The sequence below is a fragment of the Scyliorhinus canicula genome, chromosome 10 (genome assembly GCF_902713615.1).
Source record: "Scyliorhinus canicula chromosome 10, sScyCan1.1, whole genome shotgun sequence".
NCBI classification, from domain to species: Eukaryota; Metazoa; Chordata; class Chondrichthyes; order Carcharhiniformes; family Scyliorhinidae; genus Scyliorhinus; species Scyliorhinus canicula.
Window position 1 is genome coordinate 50,115,344 of NC_052155.1, and position 26,228 is coordinate 50,141,571.

The following is a 26,228-nucleotide window of genomic DNA, read 5'->3' on the forward strand; positions in this document are numbered from 1 at the left end:
TTCACGTGGAGGAGGATACCCAGTCCCGGTGGCTGACAAGGTCACCGCAGCGCTGAACGTCTATGCTTTGGGATTATTCAGGGACTTGTGTGGCATGGTCTGCGTTCCATCACTCCAGGGTGATGGGGCTGTGTCGGCACTGTCAGTTGGTCAATATACAAGGCAGAGGGTGGTGATAACCGGTGGTGAGCTGAGCTCTGGCACTCCTCAATGTATGCCATAGTCTGACTCCTATCTGCCTGCTGAGTGCACGCTCACATCCTGCATGTGGTATGTTTTGGAGGGGTTGGGGGGGGGGGTTCCCGCAGGGATGTGTGAGGCAGGTCCCCACTGGTCCACCACCTGTCTGGACCCCCACACCCTTCTGGGACCTCCCCTGTCAGCTGTGTGCCAACGTCTCCTGCAGGGACACAGAGGGAGAATTTTCTCCACGTTTCATGCATCGAGGGGGGTGGGGAGGTCTATGGAGGACAGGTTTGGGCATCAACGCTGGTCATGGGTGGTGTGCGTAGGTGGCTGCCAGTGTGTGCTGGGGCACGTGGCTTTATTGTGCTGGCCGGGGGACAGGCACAGTTTCTTTGGGGGTTCCCCAGGGATGGCAGGTGCCGGGGCTGATGCCAACTCATCCGTGAGGCCCGGTGGAGGTCGTTGAGCATCTTGCAGCACTGATTGCTGGTCCTCCTTGTCACACTCCCAGAGTTGAAGGCCCCTAGCACTGCCTCCCAAGTGGCAATGGCTGTCCTGTATCTGACCCTCCGACCCCTCAGGGGAACAGAGTCTCCCATCTTGACTCCACTTCATGATCAGCAATATCTCTTCCAATTTTTCTCCATGATGTGGAGATGCCGGCGCTGGACTGGGGTGAGCACAGTAAGAAGTCTTACAACACCAGGTTAAAGTCCAACAGGTTTGTTTCAAACACGAGCTTTCGGAGCACTGCTCCTTCCTCAGGTGAATGAAGAGATATGTTCCAGAAACATATATATAGACAAAGTTAAAGATGCATGACAATGGCATGTTTGATTTTGTCTATATATATGTTTCTGGAACATATCTCTTCATTCACCTGAGGACGGACCAGTGCTCCGAAAGCTCGTGTTTGAAACAAACCTGTTGGACTTTAACCTGGTGTTGTAAGACTTCTTACTGATCTTTTCTCCAGTTAGACTACCCGTCAATGAATGATTGTTTCCCTTCACTAGGCTCAGAGAATAATTTGTAAACATAACAGTAGATCAACTTAGAGGTTTCCGAAAAAATCAACTAATTTCTCCGTTCAGTCAAGACATTTCTCTTCACCCTCAGCAAGTGGATTCATGAACACTTCTAAACTGCTTTAGGCCTCGAACCTCCAACTCTCAAATTCTCCATGTAACTTATGTTCTCTGATCTATTTATTATGAAATATTAAATCATACCCAGTGGAACAGATTTTGGCCATTAGGTAATGTCTTCAGTGTAGGTTCCTTCTCTCATTTCAGCGGCAGAACAATGAGCTTGGGCAGTATTCCCATTTCCCATTTCAGAGTCCACATCTTCTTGTTTAAGTTTTTCAGCTGATGTATTGTCTCCAGAAATCAGCAGGTCAAAGTCATCAGGCAAGTCACCAAAAGTTTGGTGGATAGTGTTTGTTGTTGAGGATGAATGTGCAGTTTGGGCACTCCTCAATACTTCAAACTTTTTGAAGTAAAGTGCCAAGCTGTTTTCTTTTTGCCTAACTTCATCCTCTGGCCTTGCCTTCAATTTTTGCATTTTTGACAGCCAGATTCATAGTATCTCTTCATATTGATTGATCTGTATTGATTTCAACGAATATGAATTTTCGGAAATGCTGGCTTCTTTGCAGTTCTCATCCCTGACCTGGGGGTCAAATCACCCCTGCAGTGTTCCCCTCGACGACCTAAGCTGGCATGTGTGCTATTGGTAGCTCACAGGCTGCCTGGCTGCTGCTGGCTACCTCGCCTAGCTTCTGCTCTCGCCCTCGCCGGTCCAGTTGCCGCCCAGCCCTCTCACTCTCAGCCCTTGCCTCTGGCCCTGGTCAAATCGCCCCGCTGGCCCTCACACCTCCCGACTGCTCACTTCTTGCTCGGGTGGCCGGACCTCGAGCCTCGATGACCACGTGTGCTCCTAGGTGACCGCCTGGCTAGCGTGCTGAGGGAGAACGTGGTGAGGTACTTTTGGGTTTTGTCAGCGTGCATATGGAAAATGATGCTGGCTGAGAATCTCCGGCCTCCCAGCCGCATGTTTCCCGGCGGCGAGAGGTGGTGCGTCATTCACTGGTGATGGAATTCTCTGCTCCTGCCATTGAAGCCACCCCACTCCACCGGGAAACCCACGATCAGGGGTGCACTGCTGGCAGGACCAGAGAATCTCTCCGCCAGCCAATAGCCGGCGAATTTAGCGAATTATTATAAAGTGCTAGCTACCTGCCAGAGCTGCAATTAAACCAACAGTTGAGACTTTGTTGGCAGGAGAGTATTGTGAACAAAGCAAAGTATATCACAATCAGTGGTTACTCGAATTTAAGACAGCAGTGATTACAAAGTGGAAGCTTTTGCACTTTAATCTCATTTAATTTTCTTTGCCTCTAGATTTTCTTCATTAAAAGCTGCAAACCCTTCACTCCTCCATTACATATCAAGTATTGGCCAAAGTGCTTAACAGCTGTATTGGCAGCGCCTGTTAGTGAGATTAATGTATATGGAAATCAGAGACAGAAAGGAGAGCAATGAAGCCAGTTATTGTCATGTGTGTTGGGACTCAGGTGTTAAGGTCTTAATCAGCAGTCAATCCATTTTTGTTATTGCGAAAGGCCAAAGTTCAGAGTTCAATATAACACCAAGACTATAAATACCATCAGAGATAAAGTAGGAAGTAGAGGTTAGACAAGGAAAAGCCCAGGAGATTTAACAGGAAGGCTAGATTGAGAAAGGATGGATTGTGAAGAAGAATGAGTTATAGCCGGTATGGTGTGATGAGTCTTTATTTCAACACAATGAGGATGAACTGGGGAAGGAAAAATGTGTGCAATGACACATTTGGAATTAAATGAAATAAGAGAGGAGAGTTAAGAAGATAACTGCTTAATATGGTGCTTTCATCTTGAAAGACCTCCCAACTGAGGCAAAAATATCATATCAAACTTTAATATGGGAAGCGGAAGAGAAGATTGAAATTTAAGCCAGGTCAGAAAGTGAAATAAAACCAGAAAATGCTGGAAACACTCAGGTGCACATGCAGTATCTGTGTGGAGCGAGAGAAACAGAGTTAACCTTTCAGGTCAATGACCTTTCTTCACATCTGGAAAAAGTTGGAAAGGGGTTGTGAGGAACTTAAATGGAGGTCTTTTTGAGGGTGGAGGGAAATAGTCACATGACAAAAGGCAAGGCAAAGGAGATGGTAATGGGACAAGTAGTAAAACGAGAGACGTATCGGAAGGAGGTGTAAAGGGAAAAGCATGATCATCACCAACAGCCCCGATCCAAAAACACTGGGGGGTAGCAGTTATGATCTGAAATTGTTCAACTCAGTATTGAACCTGGGAGGCTGTAAGGTTCCTACCTGAAAGCTGAGGGCCTGTCTCTCTAGCTCCCATCAAACTTCATTGTAATAGTGTTGAGGCTGAGGACAGGGAAGTCAGATTGGGAGTTGGGTAGAGAATTTGCTCATCATTTTAATTCTCCATTCCTGCCTTCCCTGGCACCCACAATGAAAGTAAAAACAGGCCTCAACTTTTCCTTCCACTCTCTTCATCTGATGGGAAAACCACAGCAGTTTTTCGGCTCGAAGCACTGAGCACAAAGGTTGGGGACATGGGGTGGGATTCTCCAACCCCGCCCGGTCGGAGAATTGCCGGGGGTCAGCGCGAATCCCGCCCCCACCGGCTGCCGAATTATTCGGCGCTGGAGATTTGGCAGGGGCGGGAATCGCGCCGCGCTGGCCCGCGATGGGCCGAGTGGTTGCCCGTTTTTTGCCGGTCCCGCCAACGTAAATTGAAGTAGGTCCTTACCGGCGGGACCTGGTGGCACAGGCGGCCTCTGGGGTTCTCGGGGCGGCGTAGGGGGATCTGGCCCCGGGAGGTGCCCCCACAGTGGCCTGGCCTGCGATCGGGCCACCGATCCGCGGGCGGGCCTGTTCCGTGGGGGCACTCTATTCTTCCGCACCGGCGGCTGTACCAGTCCACCATGGCCGGTGCGGAAACGAAGCCCTCTGCGCATGCGCCAACTCGCGTCGGCTGGCGGAGGCCCTTCAGCACTGGATGGCGTGGCGCCAAGCCCCTTCCCGGGGCTGGCCTAGCCCCTGAAGGTGCGGAGGAACTGCACCTTTGAAGTGGCCTGAAGCCGGAGTGGTTCACGCCGCTCCTTCCCGCCGGAGTAGCCCACCCCGCCGATTACGGCAGAATCCCGCCCATGAAAGCTGATCTGCTCATTCTAAAACACTTATGACAGATGTGCTCCGAAGAGAAAGAAAGAACTTGCATTTATGTAGCATCTTTCACTTTAGAACATTCCAAAGCTCTTGACAACCGATTCAGTATTTTTAAAGTAGTCATTGTTGTAAGGCAGGAAACATGGCAGCCAATTTCTACCCAGAAAACTTTCCATACATAACAATGCAATAAATGACCAAATTGTCTCTTTTAGTGATGTTGATTGGGGAATGAACATTGGTGAGGACAGCAGGGAGATTCCCAGGCTTCTGTTCTGAAATAGAGCACGCGATTTTCTTCATCCAATTAAGAGGGCCAGAGAGAGCTCAACATCTCATTCCTCCGACAGCACAGCACTACCTCAGCACTGCACCGGTGTCAGTCTGGCAAGACTCTGGAGTGGGGCTTTGAGCTCATAATCACCGACCTCAAGGATGAGAGTGTGACCACTGAACCAGGCTACTGACTACTCTATACTCCCTCACCGAGCTCTACTTGGATCTTTACATCTTGCTTCTCTTCAAGTGAATTGAGGAATTGGTTAAATGAAAATACCTAACCTTCTGACGTTGCAGCTAGAGGGTTAATGTGATGATAAGCAATATAATTCCCTGCAACATATAATGTTATGAGTGGAATATTTCCTGTTCGAAATCTTCAATAAAACTCCATTTTCAGATCCACCATATCAGTTTAATTTAAATCTGCATGTCGATAAGAGAGGGGTTTAAAAAAAATGTTATCAAAATTGTCAAACTGAAGCACATTTATCCACAGCAGCTGTTGTCAGCTATTAAACATTTGTTTTAGCATGTGCAGTGATTATTAAGTCAGGCAATATCTTACGCTGTGGATAAATGAAGCTCTCTGAACCCTCCTATGAATTTTGTCAGGGGACAGTCTTCAGTGATGTGAGCATTAATTAGTGTGCACTACAACTGCAGACCGGGTTCCCTGCAAGGTCCCACTTGTGCCAATTTGCTGCACAAAGGCCTTGGTCACTGCAGAAATTGTTGAGGAGTGCCCAATATTGGCATAGCGGATTGAAGTCAGGTGGGAGGGGCTGTGGGATCAGTGATGGGGAAGAGTTTTTTAATGGTGGTGTGTTGGTTCCAATACTGCTGCCATAGAGTCTCTGCTGTTATTCCTTGGCACAGTGATCTTAGTCACACAGGCTGGCGTGGTGGAAGGTGAACAGCAGGTAGATTGACAAGTTCTTGTGCAGCGACAGGCTTGAGTTTATATCAACCTTCTCCTGGACCTTCCTTGCTGCAATTTTTGCCTTCTTATGTGAGGAAGTGGGTTGTTGCTCAGGAATGGGAGCCAGGGTAGTTGCAGCTGATTGGAGGGTATCTGAAATGATATGCATTGATGCGTTGAGCTGGCTATCTACAAGACTGGTGTGGGGTGAATTTTACCATTCTGGTGTTCAGTGCTCTGCAGTCAAATAGATAATGGCAAAAGCTGAGGTCCTTAAGGTTTGTGCATCTGCACCACATGAAGAGGCAACAAGTTTGCTGCGGAGGTTGTTTCGCAATTTTGATGTTTGCTGCTGTTTTGCTCAGATGATCTTTGTATGTTAGCGTTCGGTCAAAGGTAACACTGTGATAAACAGATGTTTGTGATTCAGTCTCCTTCCATTCCATGAGATGTTGATTTCCCTCTTGGCACTGGCATGGTGGAGGTGGAAAATACTTGGGACTTTTTTCAGCTGCTGGGCTGAAGGTGCCATGTCTGGCAAGAGTTGGCCAGCTTTGCAATATCATTGTTTAGTGTTTCCTCTAGTTCAGAAAAAGTCCTAGTCCGAGAGGCACAGCAAACATTGTCAGCATTGATGAGCCTCCGAGACAGGGTTAGACACAGATCATTGTTAGAGAGTTTGATTTAAGTGATTTAAGTTGATTTGATTTTATTGTCACATGTACCGAAGTACAGTGAAAAGTATATTTCTGCGGCCAAGGGAACCTACACAGTACGTACATAGTAGACAAAAAGAATAATCAACAGAGTGCATTGACAAATGATACATCGACAAACAGTGATTGGTTACAGTGCAGAACAAGGGGCCAAACAAAGCAAATACATGAGCAAGAGCAGCATAGGGCATCGTGAATACTGCTCTGACAGGTAACAAATCAGTCCGAGGGGGAGTCATTGAGGAGTCTTGTAGCACCTGTATTAGGTGATGTAAGGTAGTACCTGTACGACAGGTTCCCTGGTAGCCCCTGCCTGCTGGTTCCGCCCACTAGGAGGAGTATAAATATGCATGTCCTCTATTCAGCAGCCATTTCGCCAGCTGCTGTGGGAGGCCACACATCTTACTGCAATAAAGCCACAGTTGTATCCAACCTTAGTCTTTGTACAATTGATCGTGCATCACAAGAACATCATAGGGCATCGTGAATAGTGTTCTTACAGGTAACAGATCAGTCCGAGGGGGAGTCATTGAGGAGTCTTGTAGCTGTGGGGAAGAAGCTATTCCTATGCCTGGATGTGCGAGTCTTCAGAATTCTGTACCTTCTGCCTGAACAGTGTTGAGACTAGAACAGATCCCTCGGGAAGCCCATTGGACTGTTTCTCCAGGCATTTGTCTCATCACCCATGTATACCCTGAACCATCTGTCTCAGAGTAATAATTCAATGGCGTCAGTAACCCATGGAAAGAGGACTCTTACGATTATGACAGAGACCAGTTGTCAGACCGTGTCATATGCTGCAGTGAAATTTAAATTGAGGCTTTTTCCAAGCCATTTTCATTGAAGGTAGTTAGGGCAAGGACCTGGTCTCATGCGCTTTGCCCTCATTTAAAGCCAATTCATTCAGCATTCAAGATTTTCTCTACCCCCTGGCTCTATTTGCTAAATTAAACATTTATCTCACCGCATTCTGTTTGCAAAGAAAAATAACCTCTATAGCCGAGAAATTTATTGGTGCTATCACCACTTTATAGATGTAAAATTATGGTGGGTGGTGTAAGATTCACATTCTGTGCTCAAATTGTGCCAGCGGCGATATTGGCAAGATCTAAAGTCTTGGGTGTCCAGGGTCTAAGTCTGAAATAGTCCATTTGATTATGCTAATTCTTGTTTCAGCAACCTTTTCATAAATTGAACGTCCCTGCAGATAGCCAGGGTGGAGTTGGCTGTGATTAGTATGGCCAGGTCTAAATGTAACTTAACTGTCAATTCTTAATGGGAACGCTGGAGAACTGTCAGCAAAAACGTATGTATAAAATGCTTACCTGAATGTAAATTTAGCAACGGTCCAAAGTCGGTTATAAGCTTCTTCTACCAAGTGCTTCCTGAGGGCCACCGGCAGTGGTGCAGCTGGATCACCAGAGAGCTGCCTGGGATGAACAATAAGCATTCCCAGCTCGTCGGACTAGTTAAAATGAGGTCCATTATCAGGCGTACTTCTTGCCTACTTGTTCTGGCACAAGGATCTTGCATTGGCCTCAGTTATTATCAGCAGGTTGGCACCATTGAATTTCAGTGGAGCCTGGAGCAATAGCTGGCTGGCACTCACATATGTGAAGGGACTGGGTGGCCGAGATATGGGATGGGAGCAAGGCCGCTGATGCCCCACCAAGAAGAACCAATATCTTCAGAAGTGGTGAAGAATATCTGAAAGGAATGGAACCCCTTTAGGCTAGGGTGACAAGCAACCTGTAGTACCGCTCAGGCTCACTGGATGGCAGGAGTGAAGCATTTTATAAAACTCACAAGATAGTTTTAAACTAATTTTTCTCCAAGATAATTGAATCATGGCCCAGGATTTCTGATCTCCGAATGGTCCTGCCCTGGAGATACACCTCGGAAGACCACACGTACTGACTACGTGGGAATTGCCAGGAAATTTGGAATTCCAATGGGTAATGACCTTGCATCTGGATCCCTTCGAAGCTTTGAGTTAAAGTTGGTGACTTGGGATGGTTCTAACTTACTAAGTGGAATAGTTACCCAGGAAATGGTAGTGAGATTGAAACCAGTTTTAACTCCTGGATATCTATACTACTGACCACCCCCTGCTCCTCACTGGACCCTTCTCTTGATTACCTCCCTCTGACACCTGACTACCCTTCTTGTCCCATCAACCCATCCTTACCCCAACTACCTTCACCCCCCAAATTTCCCTCAAACCTGACTACCCCACTTGATGCCCCTGATATACACCCAACATGCCGCCTTAATCTCCCTGACTGCTCGACTACCACCCGAGACTCCACGATCTGACTACCCCAAAACCACCAGCCCACCCTAACCCATCAATTACTTACTTACCACGCTATCCTTACACAATTACTTTTTATCCGTAGCTTTGGGACATTTAAGCTTAGCAGACTAAGGCAGCTGGTGTCGTAAAAAGGGGACGTGGTTTGACTCCTCCCCACACTCCTGCACTTTGAAAGGAGGATTCTCAGAACAGGTACAATCCACATTTCTGAGGAAGTCCAAGTGAAAATTGTGGAGCTAGGTAAGTTCAATAAGGTACCACATAAAAGGCTACTTCATAAAATAAGAACCCATGGTGTTGAGGACAGTATATTAGCATTGATAGAGGATTGGCTAATTGATAGAAGACAGAGAGTTGGGATAAGAGGAGCATTTTCAGGGTAACAATCTGTAACTAATGGAGTGTCACATGGCTCCGTGCTGGGGCCAGAATTATTTTCAATGGGCAGGATTCTCCATTTGGGAGACTATGGCTGGAATTCAACAGTTGTTGTAATTCACTTTTCCCTGTTTAAACCCCTCAAATCCTTTAGCTGCAAGCCATTCATTAATTTATCTTAATGGGCTGTGATTGACAGCTCCTGCAAACGCATCTGTGAGCCTTGCTTTATTCATTCTTGTGGTATTATGGATGAGTAACTCTAAAGTGCTGTAACCACAATGTTTACAAACATCAGCCATTTCAAAAAGAGTTAAGTGCATTCCAATCACCCTCCACACTTAAGTGACTTTGAAGTGCTGAGCTGGAAATCAACAGCACTTAACTCTGGAGTCAGTCCAGAGAAGATTCACTAGGTTGATCCTGGGCATGGAGGAATTTTCTGATGAGAAGAGGTTGAGTAGATTGGGCCTGTACTCAATGGGGTTCAGAAGAAAATGAGGTGACTTTATTGAGACATATAGGATTCTAAGGAATCTTGACAGGATAGGTGTTGAGAGGATGTTTCCTCATGTGGAAAGTTCATATGTTCCTATGTTCAAGACTGAGATAGACAGATTTTTAATCAGAAAGGGAATGAAGGATTATGGGGATAAGGTAGGAAAATGGAGCTGAGGATTATCGTATCAGATCAGTCACAATTTCATTGAATGGTGGAGCAGACGTGATGGGCCGAGTGGCCTACTTCTGCTCCTACATCTTGTAGTCTTGTGGTAAGAGACTAGGAGCAAAATGGCAGTCCAACGGTAATAATCTAGAGTGATAACCCGGTACGTCCTGATTCAGAAGGAAACCGACAAATAGTTTCTTAAAAACAAACCTGTCAAGGTTTCTCCCAGTTTTAAATCCAGCTCCTGACATATTCAGTTCAGCAAGGAAGCTATTAGTGCTCCTCTGCCTAGCCAAGCCTCAAAACATCAGAAAGTCTATCTCCTGCCTTTGACATTCAGAGACATTCCCATTATTGAACCCTCCATCAACAGCCTGGAATTACCCATTGACCAAAAACTTAAATGGACCAACCACATAAGTGCCGTGGTTACAAGCATTGGTCAGAGACTTGCTCATAACTCACATCCTGACTCTCCGAAGCTCTTCTATCACCTACAAGACACAAGTCAGGAGTATGATGGAATATTCTCCATTTGCCTTGATGGTGGAGCCCCAACAACATAACATAACAGAACAACAACATAAAAAAAAGCTCAATATCATTCAAAACAAACAGTTCTGTTGTTTAGCAACTGATCAATGTTCTTAAACAATACTACCACCAATGCACAGTGGGAGCAGTGTGTACCATCAATAAGTTGTGTTGCAGACCCCTCCATCGCCCCGACTTGGAAATACATCAAGGTGCCAAAATTCTGCACCTCCCTTCCTGACAGAAGTGGCCCACCACCACCATCTTAAGGATGATTAGGGATGGGCAATAAATGTTGCCCTCAACAGGGATGTAAGTCTCATGAATGAATTTAGAAAGAAACAGATGATGATAACAACATTGGAACCCAATCAGCAAATTACAAGAGAGCTCCAGCAGCTTGGGGCAGACATCCTGGCTGCCTGGAATCTGAAATTATAATAGGTCAAGAAAGGAGGGAGAAAGTCACACTTCTTCTTTTCGACTGCGCCTTGACCTCATTTTGGCCAAGAAGAGGGAATTAAAGTCAGAGATGTGTAGCCCACAAGTTCCAAATTTTTGATTTACCTCATCCACTTTCTTAGGTGGGAAATTTCCTGGGAGCTGCTCATGCCACATTGCCATGGTTTCACTGGTGGAGCCTCAGCAGAAATTCCTGACCTTAGCTTTTATGAAGTCATGGGCCAGGCAATGACCATCTCCAACAAGAGAGAATCTAACCTTCACCTCTTACCATTAACTGGCATTATGATCGCTGAATCCCCCACTATCAACTTCCGGGGGTTATCATTGACCAAAAACTAAACTACATTGAATTAGCTATATAATAACTGTGGCTACAAGAGCAGGTCAAAGGCTAGGAATCCTGTGGCAAGTAATTCACTTCCTGACTCCTCAAAAGCATGTTCACCATCTATAAGGAGCTGATCAGGAATGTGATTGTATATTTTCCAGTTGCCGGGGTGAGTGCAGCTCCAAAAACTCTCAGGAAGCTCGACACCATACAGTACAAAGCAGCCAATTTGACTGATACCCCATCCATAAACATTCATTCCCTCCACCACTGATACACAGTAGCAGCACTGTGTACAATCTACAAGATGCGCAGCAGGAACCCACTGAGCCTTCAAAGCACCTTCCAAATCCATGTCCACTACCATCTACAAGGACAAGATCAGCAGACACATGGAAATACCACATCTGGAAGTTCCCCACTAACCACTCACCAATCTGACTTGAAATATATCGCTATTCTTTCACCGATGTTGGATGATTAAAATCCTGGAACTGTCTCCCTGACAGCACTGTGGGTGTACCTACACCACATGGAGTCCAGCGCTTCAAGAAGGCAGCTCACCACCACCTTCCCAAGGACAATTAGGGTTAGGGCTATAAATCCTGGTCCAGCCAGTGACACCGACATCCTATGAATGAATAAAAGAAAGCATGGACTGCAACAGTCCAGGGAGAAGACCCATTACCACCTTCTCAAGATCAACTAGGAATAGGCACGGAATACTTGCTAGTGACACCCATATTCCAGAAAATGATAAATGAATAAAAGATAAAATGAATAAAAGATAAAATCTCAGTATTTGAAAAACTTCAACAAAAATAAATGGAGCAGGACAGATATGAACCCAAATGGAAATCAATTATTCAGCCTGGCTGAAATCATTATACAATTATTTGCTCATTTCTTAAGTGCTCTGGTTCAGATTGTTATTCAACAGGAATTGGCGAAAAGCATAATTAAATAATAGTCCATGTTCTGTGATTGGCAGTTCGACCACAACTCCTTTTATTCAAGTTCATGCATCTTAGAAATTCAAGTATTTAATAGCTATGATTCATTTTTCCAAATATTGCTTTCAAGAGCTACCAAAACGATCCAGTCCTGTGTCATTGTTCACAACCCTACCTGTATTTTTAAGACAGAGAAGCACATTGATAGCAGAGAAAGCAAAAGCAAAGAGAGAACGTGATAGAAAGCAAATCGAAGTGAGGAGCCAAGATAAAAACAGAACTAGAGAAAGTAGATAAGTCAGGAAGACAGCAAAAAAAATTATTAGACAAAGGGAGAATGACGAGTTGAAAAAAAGGGCAGTTGAGACCGACAGAAGAACCGACGGAGAAATAAAGAGAGACAAAAACATGAAGTGCCAGTGTTTCCAGCAGCATATATTCATAACTGTTCTAAGTCACTGATTTATGAGTGCAAGAGAGCGTGATATTGTAATTGATACTTTTAGTTTATTCCTATTTGGTAGAAGAATAGAAATGAAACTGTGGCCAAACCATGGCTTACAAGGGAAATTAGAGATAGGATTAGATTCAAAGAAGAGGCATACAAATCAGTAAGAAAAAGCAATACACCTGAGGATTGGGAACAGTTTAAAATTCAGCAAAGGCGGACCAAGGGATTGATTAAGAAGGAGAAAATACAATTTGAAAGTAAGCAAGTGGGGAACATAAAAACTGACTGTAAAAGTTTCTATAGGTATGTCAAGAGATAAAGCTTGATTAAAAACAAATTTAGGCCTCTTACGGGGGAAATGGTGGAATTCATAACGGGCAACAAAGAAATGGCTGAGGAATTAAATTCGTACTTTGCTTCTATCTTCGCAAAGGAAGACATGGACAGCCTCCCCGGACAGGCGCTGGAATGTGGCGACTAGGGGCTTTTCACAGTAACTTCATTGAAGCCTACTCGTGACAATAAGCTATTTTCATTTTTTCATGTACCGGAAGTTCTGAGAAATAAGTTTTAGTAAGGAACTGAAGGAAATTAGTATTAGTAAAGAAATGGTTTGGGGGAAATAAATTGGACTGAAGGTGGATAAATCTCCAGGGCCTGATAATCTTCATCCCAGAGTACTGAAGTAAGCGGCCCTAGAAATAGTAGATCCATTGGTGGTCATTTTTCAAAATTCTATGGACTCGGGAATGGTTCCTACAGATTGGTCGGTAGCTAATATAACCCTACTATTCAAAAAGGGAGGGAACTATAGACCAGTGAGCCTAACGTCAGTAGTATGGAAGCGGCTAAAGTCCATTTTCAAGAATTTCATAGCACAGTATTTAGAAAGCAGTGGTATAATCAGACAAAGTCAGCATGGATTTACCAAAGGGAAATCATGCTTGACAAATCGACAGGAATTCTTTGAAGATGTAACTAGTAGAGTTCACCAGGGAGAATGGATGGATGTGGTGTTTTAGACTTTCAGGAGGCTTTCGACAAGGTGTCATATTACATATTACTATGTAAAGTTAAAATGCATGGGATTGCAGGTAGAGTCTTGAGATGGATAGAAAGCTGTTTAGCAGACAGGAACAAAAAGTTGGAATAAATGGGTCTTTTTCTGATTGGCAGGCAATGACTAGTGGGGTATTGCAGGGATCTGTGCTGCAACCCCAACTGTTCACATTATATATTAATGATTTGCATGAGGGAACTAAATGTATTATCTCCAAATTTGCACTTGACACAAGTTGGGTGGGAGGGTGAGCTGTGAGGCGGATGCAGAGATGCTTCAGTGGGATTTGGACAGGCTGAGTGAGTGGACACATGCATGGCAGATGTAGGTAATATGGATAAATGTGAGTTTATCTGTTTCAGTAGCAAAAATAGGAAGACAGATTATTATTTGAATGGGTGTAAATTGAGAGAGTTAGATACTCAGTGAGACCTTGGTGCCCTCGTGCATCAGTCGCTGAAAGTAAGCAAACAGCTACAGCAGGCAGTAAAGAAGGCAATGGTATGTTGGCCTTCATAGTGAGAGGATTTAAGTATAGGAATAAGGATGTTTTATTGCAATTGTATAGGACATTGGTGAGGCCACACCTGCGGCTGCGTATGGCACTGACTGCCCACTGGTAACTTAGTGCTATGGGTCATATAGGTGCCCCCCCCCCCCCCCCAGGTCACCGCTAATACCCTCTGACCCCAGCTGACCTATCAATGGGATGGGCGTGCTCTAGCGCTACCTGTGCCATTATCCTGGCTGGGGTGAGGGTTGGCATGCGTTGGAATTGCATGGGTTCTACGTAGCGCCGGTGCTAGCCCATTAATGGGACCTGAATTGCTCCGGGACTGGTACCTCTTTTATCCACTTAGAACACTCACGATTCAGTCCCAGCGTCGGCGCTTATTCTCTCAAACACAGAACTCGCCCTGTTGCTTTTCACCATCCCCTCAACCTAACAAATCTCTTGCAAAATGCACCGCCAGTTTGGTTGCAGTACCGAAGCATATAAATGTAATTATTGCTCTCAAAATCTCAGTGAGGCGGGGCAGGAAATTACAAAGGGGCATATATCATTTTGATATGCATCAATGACCTGGACTTGTGTATAAATAGCATAGTTTGAAAAAGTATAAATGTCACAATATTCAGAAATACGGTAAATAACGAAGAAGCTAGTAACAGCCTTCAGAGATTGATAGACCAAGGAAATAGGCAGATATATTGTCATGTCATTTTAATGATATTATACCTTGAACCTATTTACTGTACAAGACACAATGAACCAATCACTTATAAGGAAATTAAGTTGTGGGTTCATTTATTAAGATGAGACAAGAGAACAGTCACACATAGGTATAAAGCTTAAAGGACTGCGTGTGTGTGCTCTGCTCAGAGCAAAAGTGAAACTGAGACTGGATCACATGGTGCATCTGCCTTCTAATGATGTCATGCTGATATGCTTTAAAGTCATCTTACAGCACAACTTGTATTATGTACTTAATGTACAGTAAGAAGTCTTACAACACCAGGTTAAAGTTCCGCACGCATAGGTGCGGCCTCAACCGGAATCTTGGATTCATGTCGCATTACATTCACCCCCCACCATCTGGCCTGGACTTGCAAAATCCTACCAACTGTCCTGTCTTGAGACAATTCACACCTCTTTAACCTGGGATTACCTCCTATCTCTGGATCTGTAATGATTTGATTACCCGCAAATGCTTGCATTCCAAGAATTGTGTGGCATCTCTGACTTTGTCTCGATAAATGTTTCTGGAACATATCTCTTCATTCACCTGAGGAAGGAGCAGTGCTCCGAAAGCTCGTATTTGAAACAAACCTGTTGGACTTTAACCTGGTGTAAGACTTCTTACTGTGCTCACCCCAGTCCAACGCCGGCATCTCCACATCACGTACTTAATGTAGTTATTAGCCCTTACCAAGTGCAATATCAGTGGAAATATTATTAACACTGAGCCACAGAAGACATCAGGATAGATGACCATAAACTTGATCAAAGGGGGAGGTTTTAAGAAGCATCTTAAAGGAGATAAATTTTAATGTAAATAAGTGCAAAATGAAATATTTTGGTAGGATGAACGTAGAGAGGCAACGTAAACAATATGGTGCAATTCTGAAGGGGGCACAGGAATCGAGAAATCTAAGGGTTTATGTATCCAAATCTCAGAAAGTAGTTGGTCCTGCTGGAAAGGTTGTTAAAAAAAAGCATCCGTAACCTTTGGCTTTTCTAATAGAAGAATAGATCAGAAAAGATGGGAGATTGCGTTAAACACACAGAAAACACTAGTTGCGTCCCATGAGGTTTGCTGTATTCACTTCTGACCATCACGCTTCAGCAAGGGTGTCAAGGTTTCCGGGAGAGTGCAGAAGAGACTTGCTAGAGTGGGATCATGGATGAAAAGCTTTGGTTATGTGGAGAGACTAGAGATGCTGGATTAGTCTCCTTAGAGCAGAGAAGGTTAACGAAGAGGAGATTTGATAAAATGTTCAAACCCTGAATGTTTTAATAGAAGAAATAAGAAGAAAATGTTTCCACTGTCAGAAGGGTTGACAAGAGGACACATAGATTTAGGGTGTTTGGCAATGAAATCCAATGCGTGTGAGGACATATGTTTTTACACAGTGAGAGGTTGAGAACTGGAATGCATAGGGTGGCGGAAACAGATTCTGTCATAACTTTCAAGAGAATTTGATAAATAATGGAAGGGAAAATAATTACAGGGCTATGAGGAAAGAAAAGGCATGTCGTACACATTGGGTAGCTCCACCAAATAGCTGACAAAGACACAGGCACAATGAGCTGAATGGCTTCACTTCTCTGTTGCATTGCTCTTTGACTCTCTAAGCAGATGAACTGAATTGAAAAAACCATGGCACACAGAGTTCAATGTGAAGAAGTGTGAGTTAATCCACTCGGGAACCTGCAAAAAATGAAAGACGATCAAAGTATTTTTTTTTACCAGGGAGAGGCTATACGAGCTGTAGATGATCAAAGGGATTTGTGTGTCCATGTATATAAATAAAGTGCACAGATGCAAAAAGTAGTCAAAAAGGATAATGGAATATAGGCCTTTATTTCTATGGGGATGGAAGTCAAAGGGGCAGGAGGTTATTCTTCAGTTTTACAGACCCTGTAAAGACCAGACCTGAAGCACTGCACTCAGTTTTAGACATGGAAGCACAGGAAAAACCTATTGGCCAAGGAGCAGGATCTCACCAGAATGATAGCAGGGTTTGGGGTTGTGAAGACATAAATTTGCATAGATTTGTCTCGCATTCATCAGTTTAGATGGTTGAGAGATGACCAGCTGTTTAAAATGATGAAGGAATTAATAATGCAGCTAGAGGAAAACTATAGGATTAGAGGGAATACGAGGAATACCTTTTCCACCCAGACAGTAGTGAGCATCTCTAATTCATTGCCTGAGGTGGTGGTTGAGGCTGAAATTCTCAACTCATTTAAAAGATACCTGGATCTGCACCTGGCTGTGGGCCAGGTGCTGAAAAATGGAATTAAAATGAGCAACTAGTTTCTTTTATCTCTTTTGGCTGGCACAGACAGGTGGGCTGGATGGCCTCTTTTTGCACCTTAACCTTTCTATGGTTCTACTTCATTTGATGGGGGAAACCAGATCAAAGGACATAATCATTAAAGCTAAGCCAGTGAGGAAAGAAATCAGGAAGCATTTTTAATAAAAATTGAGAGAAATCTGGAGCTCAATTCCACAAAAGACTGAGGATGCTATGGTAACTGAAATTCACAGAATCATTTACATTGCAGAAGGCGGCCATTTGGCCCATCGAGTCTGCACTGGCCCTTGGAAAGAGCACCCTACGTAAGCCCACATCTCCACCCTGTCCCTGTAACCCAGTAACCCCACCTAACCTTTTGTACACTAAGGGCAATATGGCATGGTCAATCCACCTAACCTGTACATCTTTGGACTGTGGGAGGAAACCGGAGCACCACGGAGGAAACCCACGCAGACACGGGGAGAAAGTGCAAACTCCACACAGACAGTCACCCGAGACTGGAATTGTACCTGGGTCCCTGGACGTGTGAGGCAGCAGTGCTAACCTAAATTATCGAGAATGAAATCGAAAGAGTTTTATGAGGAAAGAGTATCAAGGGAAATGGAACAAATTGGATAAATGGAATTGAGATACGGATCAGCCATCATTTAATTGAACAGCAGACTATGCTCGGAGGATTGAATAGTCTACCCCTGCTCCCATATTCCCAGTAAATTTGCACCATTTCATAGTCAGTGAATGCAGCTGTTGAAGTTCTTCAGAGGATGGTTTCACATGCTTTTAAACCTGCAAAAGGACCAGTGACACTCTTTTATTTTGCAGTCCACTACAATTCCTCCAAAGAAACCGGACCCTGTGACATCGGAGACTGTGGTTTTCTGGGGACTGCGACTATGGCAGGTGGTGGGAGTCTTCTCCATATTCGTCTTGGCCGTGAGTAAGTTATCGTGCCCAATTTGTTCTTGTTCTTATGGGTCCTCCAGAAATATGGTCCAGGGCTAGCTGTTTGGATATTAACTGAGGTGGGAGTCAATGCCTTTCCGTTTCTTGTTCTTCAGAAAATAAAATGTGTGAATTCTTTTGGAAGATAGTCTTCACAATGAGTGAAAGTGTGTAGTCTGCCTTACAATTAGTGAGTAGAAGTGCCTCTTAAAGTTAGACTATAGGATAAGCCTATTTGCACCATATATTTCCCTCTTTGTTTTATATTTCCCTCTTGTGGTGCGCAAGTGTAAGCTTATAGATGAAAATGGCTGTATAGATGTGTAATGCTTGATGAGACTCACTAAAAGGGAGATCACAGTTCGGAGTTTGAGGCCGATGACTGGATAGTATGCTGTATTTGCCATTCTTGAAGTTGGTTCTTAAGCAAGACTGCAATTATGACTCATATAATATTCCTCCATAGATCGAGGGCGGAATTCTCTGATTGCCGGCGCTGAAATCGCATTTGGCGATCAGCCGGAGAATCCCTTTTTATGCCGGAAACGGGGGCGGTGCCGTGTTTCGATGCTCCACCCCCTCAAAAACGGTGCACTCGAGGAGTAAGCCGCACGCCGTTGGGACAGCCCCAGGATGCCACCTGAGGCCCTCCCCGATGCTCCACCCACACTGGGCCAACTTCCCGACGACGTGGGACGCGTGTCCTCTCAACTTTTGTAAACCAGCCGTGGCGGCTGTGGACTGTGTCCAGCGCTGCCACAGTCGGGGGTGGGGGGGGGCATACAGCTGGCAGCGGGGCTTCGGCAGGGGCTGGGGGGTGGTCCGGGGGTGACAAGGGGAGTTACAGGGGGCAATTTTAGGCAGGGACTGCGCATGGCCAGCGCCATGCTGTCTGGCGCGACCGCCGCAGATTGCTGCCGTGTGCGCGGCCACAGACCAAGCTATTCTGCTTCAGTATCGGAAGGTAAAGCCAGGGGCTTTACGTGGCGAGGTTGCTAGCCCCCCCACTGTGTGGAGCATCGGTGCGAGGGTGACGCCGACGTTTTGGTCGTAAGACCAGATGCATCATAGAACATAGAACAGTACAGCACAGTACAGGCCCTTCAGTCCACAATGTTGTGCCGACCATTTATCCTAATCTAAGATCAACCTAACCTACACCTGTTCAATTTACTGCTGTCCATGTGTCTGTCTACGAGTCGCTTAAATGTCCCTAATGACTCTGACTCCACCACCTCTGCTGGCAGTGCATTCCACACGCCCACCACTCTCTGTGTAAAGAACCTACCTCTGACATCTCCCCTATATCTTCCTCCAATTACCTTAAAATTATGTCCTCTCGTCACAGCTATTTCCATCGGGCAGAAAAGTCTCTGGCTGTCCACTCTATCCATGTCTCTCATCACCTTGTACACCTCTATCAAGTCACCTCTCTGCCTTCTTCGCTCCAGCAATCCTCCGGACATAGCCACAGAATTGGAGAATCCAGCCTTGAGTCCATGCTCCTGAACCTTTCTGTACTTTGATAGTTAATTGTTTTAATGCTCCACTTGTATTTTTTCAAAATTTAATGCATATTTAATGCAAAATACACATTGACAGGTATTCCATCTTTCAAATTATGGTTAAATCAGTGGAGAAGAGCCATTGAGCAGTTTTAATTTTCAAGACTTAAAAAAGGCATATGGTAAGTGTTGGTAAGTGGATTTTGAAGAAGATAAAGGATCTGTAAAGCTAAATTGCATGGGGTTGCAGGTAGTGACTTGAGATGGACAGAAAGCTGGTTAGCAGACAGGACACAAAGAATTGGAATTAATGGGTCTTTTTCCGATTGGCAGTTAGTGACTAATGGGGTACCACAGGGATCTATGCTCGGACCCCAACTGGTCACATTATATAGTAATGATTCGGATGAGGCAACTAAATGTATTCAGTGAGATTTTCCGTTCCTGAGCTGGGGCAGGATTTGTTGAGTTCCACAACAGCAACACTGGTGCTGCACTTGGAGTGATTCTGCCACAGTTAAGGGGCTAGCACTGGTGCCACGTGGAACACAATCGATTCCAGTGAAGAATAAAAGCAAATTACTGCGGATGCTGGAATATGAAACGAATGAGAAAATGCTGGAAAATCTCAGCAAGTCTGGCAGCATCTGTAGGAAGAGAAAAGAGCTAACGTTTCGAGTCCGATGACTCTTTGTCAAAGCAAAGACAGAGCAAGTGGGAAATATTGATACTGTGGAGTGAGAATGAAAGATGAGTCATAGCCACAGAAACCCAGGGAAACCGGGTGTTAATGGCCACAGAAATCAAGGGGAAAGAGTGCTAATGGCAGAGTGTTAAAGGTCAAACAGCAGGGAAACTAACATCAGAGGATGAACTGTAGATGTGGGGGGAGGGGAAGGGGGAAGCAAAGAGGAGAAAGGTGAAGGAAAGGTGGATAAGATTGGGGAGGGGGGGGGAAATTAAATGTATATTAAGAAAGAAAGAAATGGTAAAAGACAGTTAAAATGAAATGAAAACCAATGGGTCAAGGTGGGGCTGATCATCTGAAGTTGTTGAATTCGATGTTCAGGCCGGAAGGCTGTAGCGTGCCTAACCGGAAGATGAGATGTTGTTCCTCCAGTTTGCGTTGCGCTTCACTGGAACATTGCAGCTGGCCAAGAACAGACATGTGGGCATGGGAGCAGGATCTTTTGTTAAAATGGCAAGCAACAGGAAGGTCAGGGTCCTGAATGCGCACAGACCGAAGATGGAATTCTAATGAGGAATTTGCCGGTTTCATGATTGACACTCAGAAGGCTGACAAACTACAGCCATATATACACACTCCACTCCCCACACACAACATCCTAGCTAACGATATTGGCAGAGAGGAGAGCGGCACCTCTTATCACAGACGCTGACCTGGAGACCCTCCTGGATGCGGGGTGGAGGCGAGGCGGGCCAACCTGTACCCCGGCCATGGAAGGAGGCTGCCGGCAGAGGGGGGTGAGCGTCACCAGCAACACCGTCCAGACCAGCCTGCACTGCCGTAAATACAACTAAATAACCTGTTCAGGGAGGCCAGGGTGAGTAGGCAACACTGTGCCCCTAGCACTAACCCTGTCCCACACACCCATCACCCCCCAGACTCCATGTGGATGGCATCTGAACCCCCACCCTACACCACATGCCAGCACCAATACTAGCCGCCATGGCTGGGGGCACTGGCCACTGAGGCTGCCAACTTCCCGCTCCTTGGGTTGCATGCATTGAACTATCTAACACTATTGTTTTCTGATCACCCTCCCCTGAACTCCCCCCCCCCCCCCCTTCACTCCCACCCCCACCCACCCAGGAGAAGGCCGACCATAACTGCCGAGAGGCGGGAGAAAACTGGGGGACTTCCAGATCTGTGACCCATCACCGTGATTGGATGTGCGTGGCAGCTCAGAGGAAGGGGAGGTCAACTGGGTGGATGAAGTGAGACCCCACTTAGTTGCAGTTCTGTATGCCACGTCTGTCCATTCCCACACTATCCTTACCCTCACACGACGTCACCCTCACCTCCACCCTCATACCCACACCACCCTCACCACCACACCCCCACCCTCACCCCTACACCACCCTCACACACCCTAACCCTCACACTACCCTCACCCTCACCTTCACCCCCACATGACCACCACCTCCACACCTCCACTCCCCTCCAGCCCATGTCTTGTGTCTTGCGGGACCTGATGATGATCAGGTGGGCCCATCTGGTGTACCCAACCCCCAGCTAGTGCCAGAGCATGTCCAAGTCCTGGGGCATTCTGTGCAGGCATTGGCTAAGGCCTAGGACAGTGTTGCTGCCTCACAGGCAGCCATATGCCAGAGCCAAATTGCAGCGGTGCTCCTGAGTGTGACCCAGTCATAGCAGGCCCTGACTGGGAACGTCAGCGGCATTGCCCAGGCACTGGCTGTCATTGTGCAGCCACAGAGGGAGGTGGCCCAGTGCCAGAGGGAGATTGCGCAGTCACTGGCTGATGTGACACAGGCCCAGAAGGTGGTGGCACAGTCATCGGGTGATGTGGTGCACAAATGGCGATGGTCCTGAGCTCCATGGCCGCGAGCATGCAGACCCAGGTCGAGACCACAGCAGGCCTCCAGGAATGGCAGCGCCGAGTGATGGGAAAGCCTCAGGGAATAGCTCCGCTCACACACCTGTCCCTTGGAGTAGCCCGGGGGCAACCGGGCACCCAGAGGGAGGAGGAGGTGATGGTGCCTGTGCCGGTGATTCCTGCATGGGAGGTGCCAAAACACCGCAGCATCTCGGACTCCTTCTCTCCTGTCTCTGGCACATCTGGTGGGCAGCGGGCAGTGGGCAGAACAGAGTAGCACCATGCCCCCTGAGACCCCCAAGCAGCAACCGGGCCCATCCAGTCCCAATCGCCCCACAAGACAGCAGCCAATGGGGACCTAGGTTGCAGGGCGGTAATAACAGCACGCTGCCTCTGCGTCTGATTTGCCATCTGTGTATCCAGCTAGACATAGCGTTCGAACCCGTAAGGCCAGAACGTTTTTAAAAATAAATTTAGAGTACCCAATTAATTTCTTTCCAATTAAGGGGCAATGTAGCATGACCAATCCACCTACCCTGCACATCTTTTGGGTTGTGGAGGCGAAACCCACCAAACATGGGGAGAATGTGCAAACTCCACATGGGCTGTGACCCAGAGCCAGGATCGAACATGGGACCTCGGTGCCATGAGGCAGCAATGCTAACCACTTGAGGCCAGAAGGATAGACATCAGTTATGTTGGCACAGGTGCAGGGCACAGTTATTGGGGCTAGGCCATGTTTCTGTAAATATTTGTGCACATTAAACACCCATTAACACTGTTACAACCTGCCTTGGTGCTCTGTCAGATGGGTGTGAGAGGTTCCCCCCAACAGTCCCCACCACCATCATCCCCACATCCAATGGCACCATGTGATGGAATTGCCAGCTCACATGCAGGGATCACCCAGGTGAACGGTCAAAAGTGCGAGAGTGGGCAGGAGTCAGACATCATCAAACAATGTGGAGCGTCAGAGCTCATCGCAGAGCGGGTTGTCATCATCCTCCATCTCATGACCAGACCCAGTGTTGTATCCCACCCAGGGCCTGCACCCTGTAGAGTGGCAGATATGTATGATGGAGGGGTTGCAGGTGGGGGGGAGCAGGGGTGGCGGGGGGTGTCTTGGGGGGGGGGGGGGGGCTAATGCGGTGTCCGTGCCCCTGGCCTGCTCCTCCCCTTCCAGTTGGGAATCTGGAGGCGATCAGAGCATCCATTGGCCCTGGCGCACACGTCGTGCGGCCTCCCGTGCCTGCCTGAGCCCATCCTCGCCCTACCCCGCTTCTTCCTCATTGGACGAGGTCTGGCGTTCCTCTTCCTCCTCCAGCACATCACCCCTCTGCTGCACGATGGTGTGGCGGATGCAGCAGGCTGCCACAATGTGGCCGACACTCTCAGCATCATGGAGGCCCAGGGACCTGAACCACATGTTCAAGAGACCGAAGCACCACTCAATCATGTCCCTGGTCGCTGCATGGCTGTCGTCATTGCGCGTTTCAGCTTTGGTCTGTGGCGTCATCAGCCACGATTGCAGTGGATAACCAATGTCGCCCAGGACCCCCCCCCCCCCCCCCCCCCCCCCCCCCCTCCCCCCCGGCTGGGGGGAGGGTCGTCTCGAACTTTTCGGGAATCGTTGAGTGTGCCAGGATGAAGGCATTGTGCACACCGCCCGGGTATTGGGCGCAGAGATGAATCATGCACATCTAATGGTCGCATAACATATCACCTCACGTTCATTGAGTGGAACCCCTTTCGATTTGTGTAGAATGGCCTGTCATCGGCAGGCTTGGAGGGCGCCATGCATCCCGTCGATCACCTCCTGGACCCGGGGCATGTCGGCGATGGTGGCAACCCTTGCTCCCTGGGTAACCTGGTGGGTTCGGTCCACGTTGAATTGGATGTTTTGTGCCGACCGGGAATATAGGACCTCTGTAACGTAGCAGATGCACCTGTGCATCGAGGTCTGTGAGACAAATGCCCAGTCGGCATCTGGAAGGATCCTGTGGCGTAAAAGCTCAGGCGACCTTCGCCTTGGTAGTCACCGGGAGCAGGTGGCCTCCCCCATTCCCCGGCAATGCCACGTGCACCATGATCTGGCAGATATGTCATACTGTCTCACTGCTCAGCCAGAGTCTTCAACGGCATGCCCAGTCCGCAGGTCCTCGAACGACAGATGCTGCCGGTCCACGCGAGGTCTCATGTGGCGACTACTTTGCTCTCCATCCTGAGCAGCTGCGTCCTATTCCATCTGGGGCACGCTCCGCTGCTGCAGCTTCATCCTCCTCGAGTAGCGTCAGCTCGTACATCCGCAGGGCATACTCCAGGTCTGCGGCGACTAGCAGGAAGGCCGTCATTGCTGGTTGAATTCCAATATCCATTGTCCTCAGGGGTGAAAGGCCAACATGTTAACATGGTGTGTTATCCTGTGCCCAATCAGGTCCACCAGGCTACAGGTGGCCCTGGTTGGCACAGCACGCTCTAACCCTTCATGAGCCCCCCATTCCCACAACCCTGGCCCCATCGGTGCCCGCCTCTGGTGGGGGGGGGGGCTGTGGCGGCCATCCCTGCTGCCAGGGGTACTGTCAGCTGGTGCTGCCCTTGCCAACAGTATGCTTCGTGGCCATCGCCTGGCACCGCCTTAGGGGCTACATTGGGCGTTACCCTCAGTGGGCCGCCTGTTACCCCACTGGCGGGTTGCGGCCGGTGGGTGGTGGTGGGGGGGGGGGTATGATGGAGAGTGGGATTATGTGGGTGGTAGGGTGTGTGAATAAATGTGAGGTTATCCGCTTTGTTAGCAACAATAGAAAGGCAGATCATTATTTGAATGGGTATAAATTGAGAGAGGCGGATACTCAGTGAGTAAGTGTGCAGGTACAGCAGGCAGTAAAGAAGGTAAATGGTATGTTGGCCTTCATAGCGAGATGATTTGTGTATAGGAAAGAGATGTTTTGCTGAAATTTTATAGGGCATTGGTGAGGCCGCACCTGGAATATTGTGTGTAATTACGGTGTCCTTATCAGAGGAAGGATGTTCTTGCTATGGGGGGCGTTTACCAGGCTGAAGGTTTACAAGGCTGATTTCTGGGATGGCAGGACTGTCATATGACAGTCGGATAGGATTATATTCATTGGAGTTTAAAGAGTGAGAGGAAATCTCACAGAAACTTATAAAATTCTAACAGGATTAGACAGGGTACATTCAGAAAGAATGTTCCTGATGGCGGAGGAGTCCAGAACTCATAGTTTGAGGAAAAGGGGTGAATGTTTTAGGACTGAGTTGAGGAGACATTTCTTCACCCAGCGAGTGGTGAATCTGTGCAAATCGTTACCACAGAAAGTAGTTGAGGCCAAAATGTGTGATTTCAAGCAGGAATTTGATGCAGCTCTTGGGGCTAAAGGAATCAAGGGATATGGGGGGAAGACGGGATTAGGGTATTGAACTTGATCAGACATGATCATAATGAGTGGCAGAGCAGGCTTGAAGGGCTGAATGGTCTCCTCCTGCTTCTATTTTCTATCTATATTTCTATGAATGATTGAATTTATGATACACTGGTTAATTTGGTTGGCATTCAAAAATGGGGGACGATAAATGTTGAAATCTTTATCTACCAGGAGAAGCTTGCAATGAATGGCATTTCATAACCTCAGGACATCCCAAAGCACTTTACAGCGAATTAAATATTTCTTGCTGTGCAAAAACTGACTGAGTCATGTCCTATTTTGCAACATGCTTCACAAGTATTTCATTGGTTACAAAGTGCTTTCAGATCTCCTGAGGACATTGAAGGTGTTATATAAATAAAAGCATTTATTGATTAATATATTGGATCTCTAATGGTGTTGTTCATGGTGACTTGCAGGATATGACTCCTCCTTTGTCCTCTCTGCAGTTTTTGGCATGGTTGACAACACCGTTTTCCTCCAAAGCTTTGCCTTAATAACACCATTTAAAAATGTCCCAATTTCTTCCTGCTTGAGAAGTTCCAGAGAGCAGAGCTGCTCCGTGCAGGAACTGGGACTATGTACGGCCTCATCGGGCCGTTCCCTGCTGAGGCCATGAATTGCTACAAATCCTGGTGTCCTGATAACCTGGTGTTTCTCAGCGTTGCGAGCGGCAGGAAATACCCGGCTAAATGCGCTCGTCACGGGACTCTGT

The 26,228-nt window shown here is 46.9% G+C and overlaps 1 protein-coding gene across 1 annotated transcript in view; it reads left to right on the forward strand.

Annotated features, from left to right (window-relative positions):
• Positions 1 to 26,228, forward strand: part of tmie (transmembrane inner ear) — a 159,100-nt gene that overhangs the window by 38,680 nt on the left and 94,192 nt on the right. Inside the window, exon 2 of the mRNA XM_038808461.1 lies at positions 17,870 to 17,984. Within this exon, the coding sequence (XP_038664389.1) occupies positions 17,870 to 17,984 (115 nt within the window). The remainder of the gene's footprint in view (positions 1 to 17,869; positions 17,985 to 26,228) is intronic.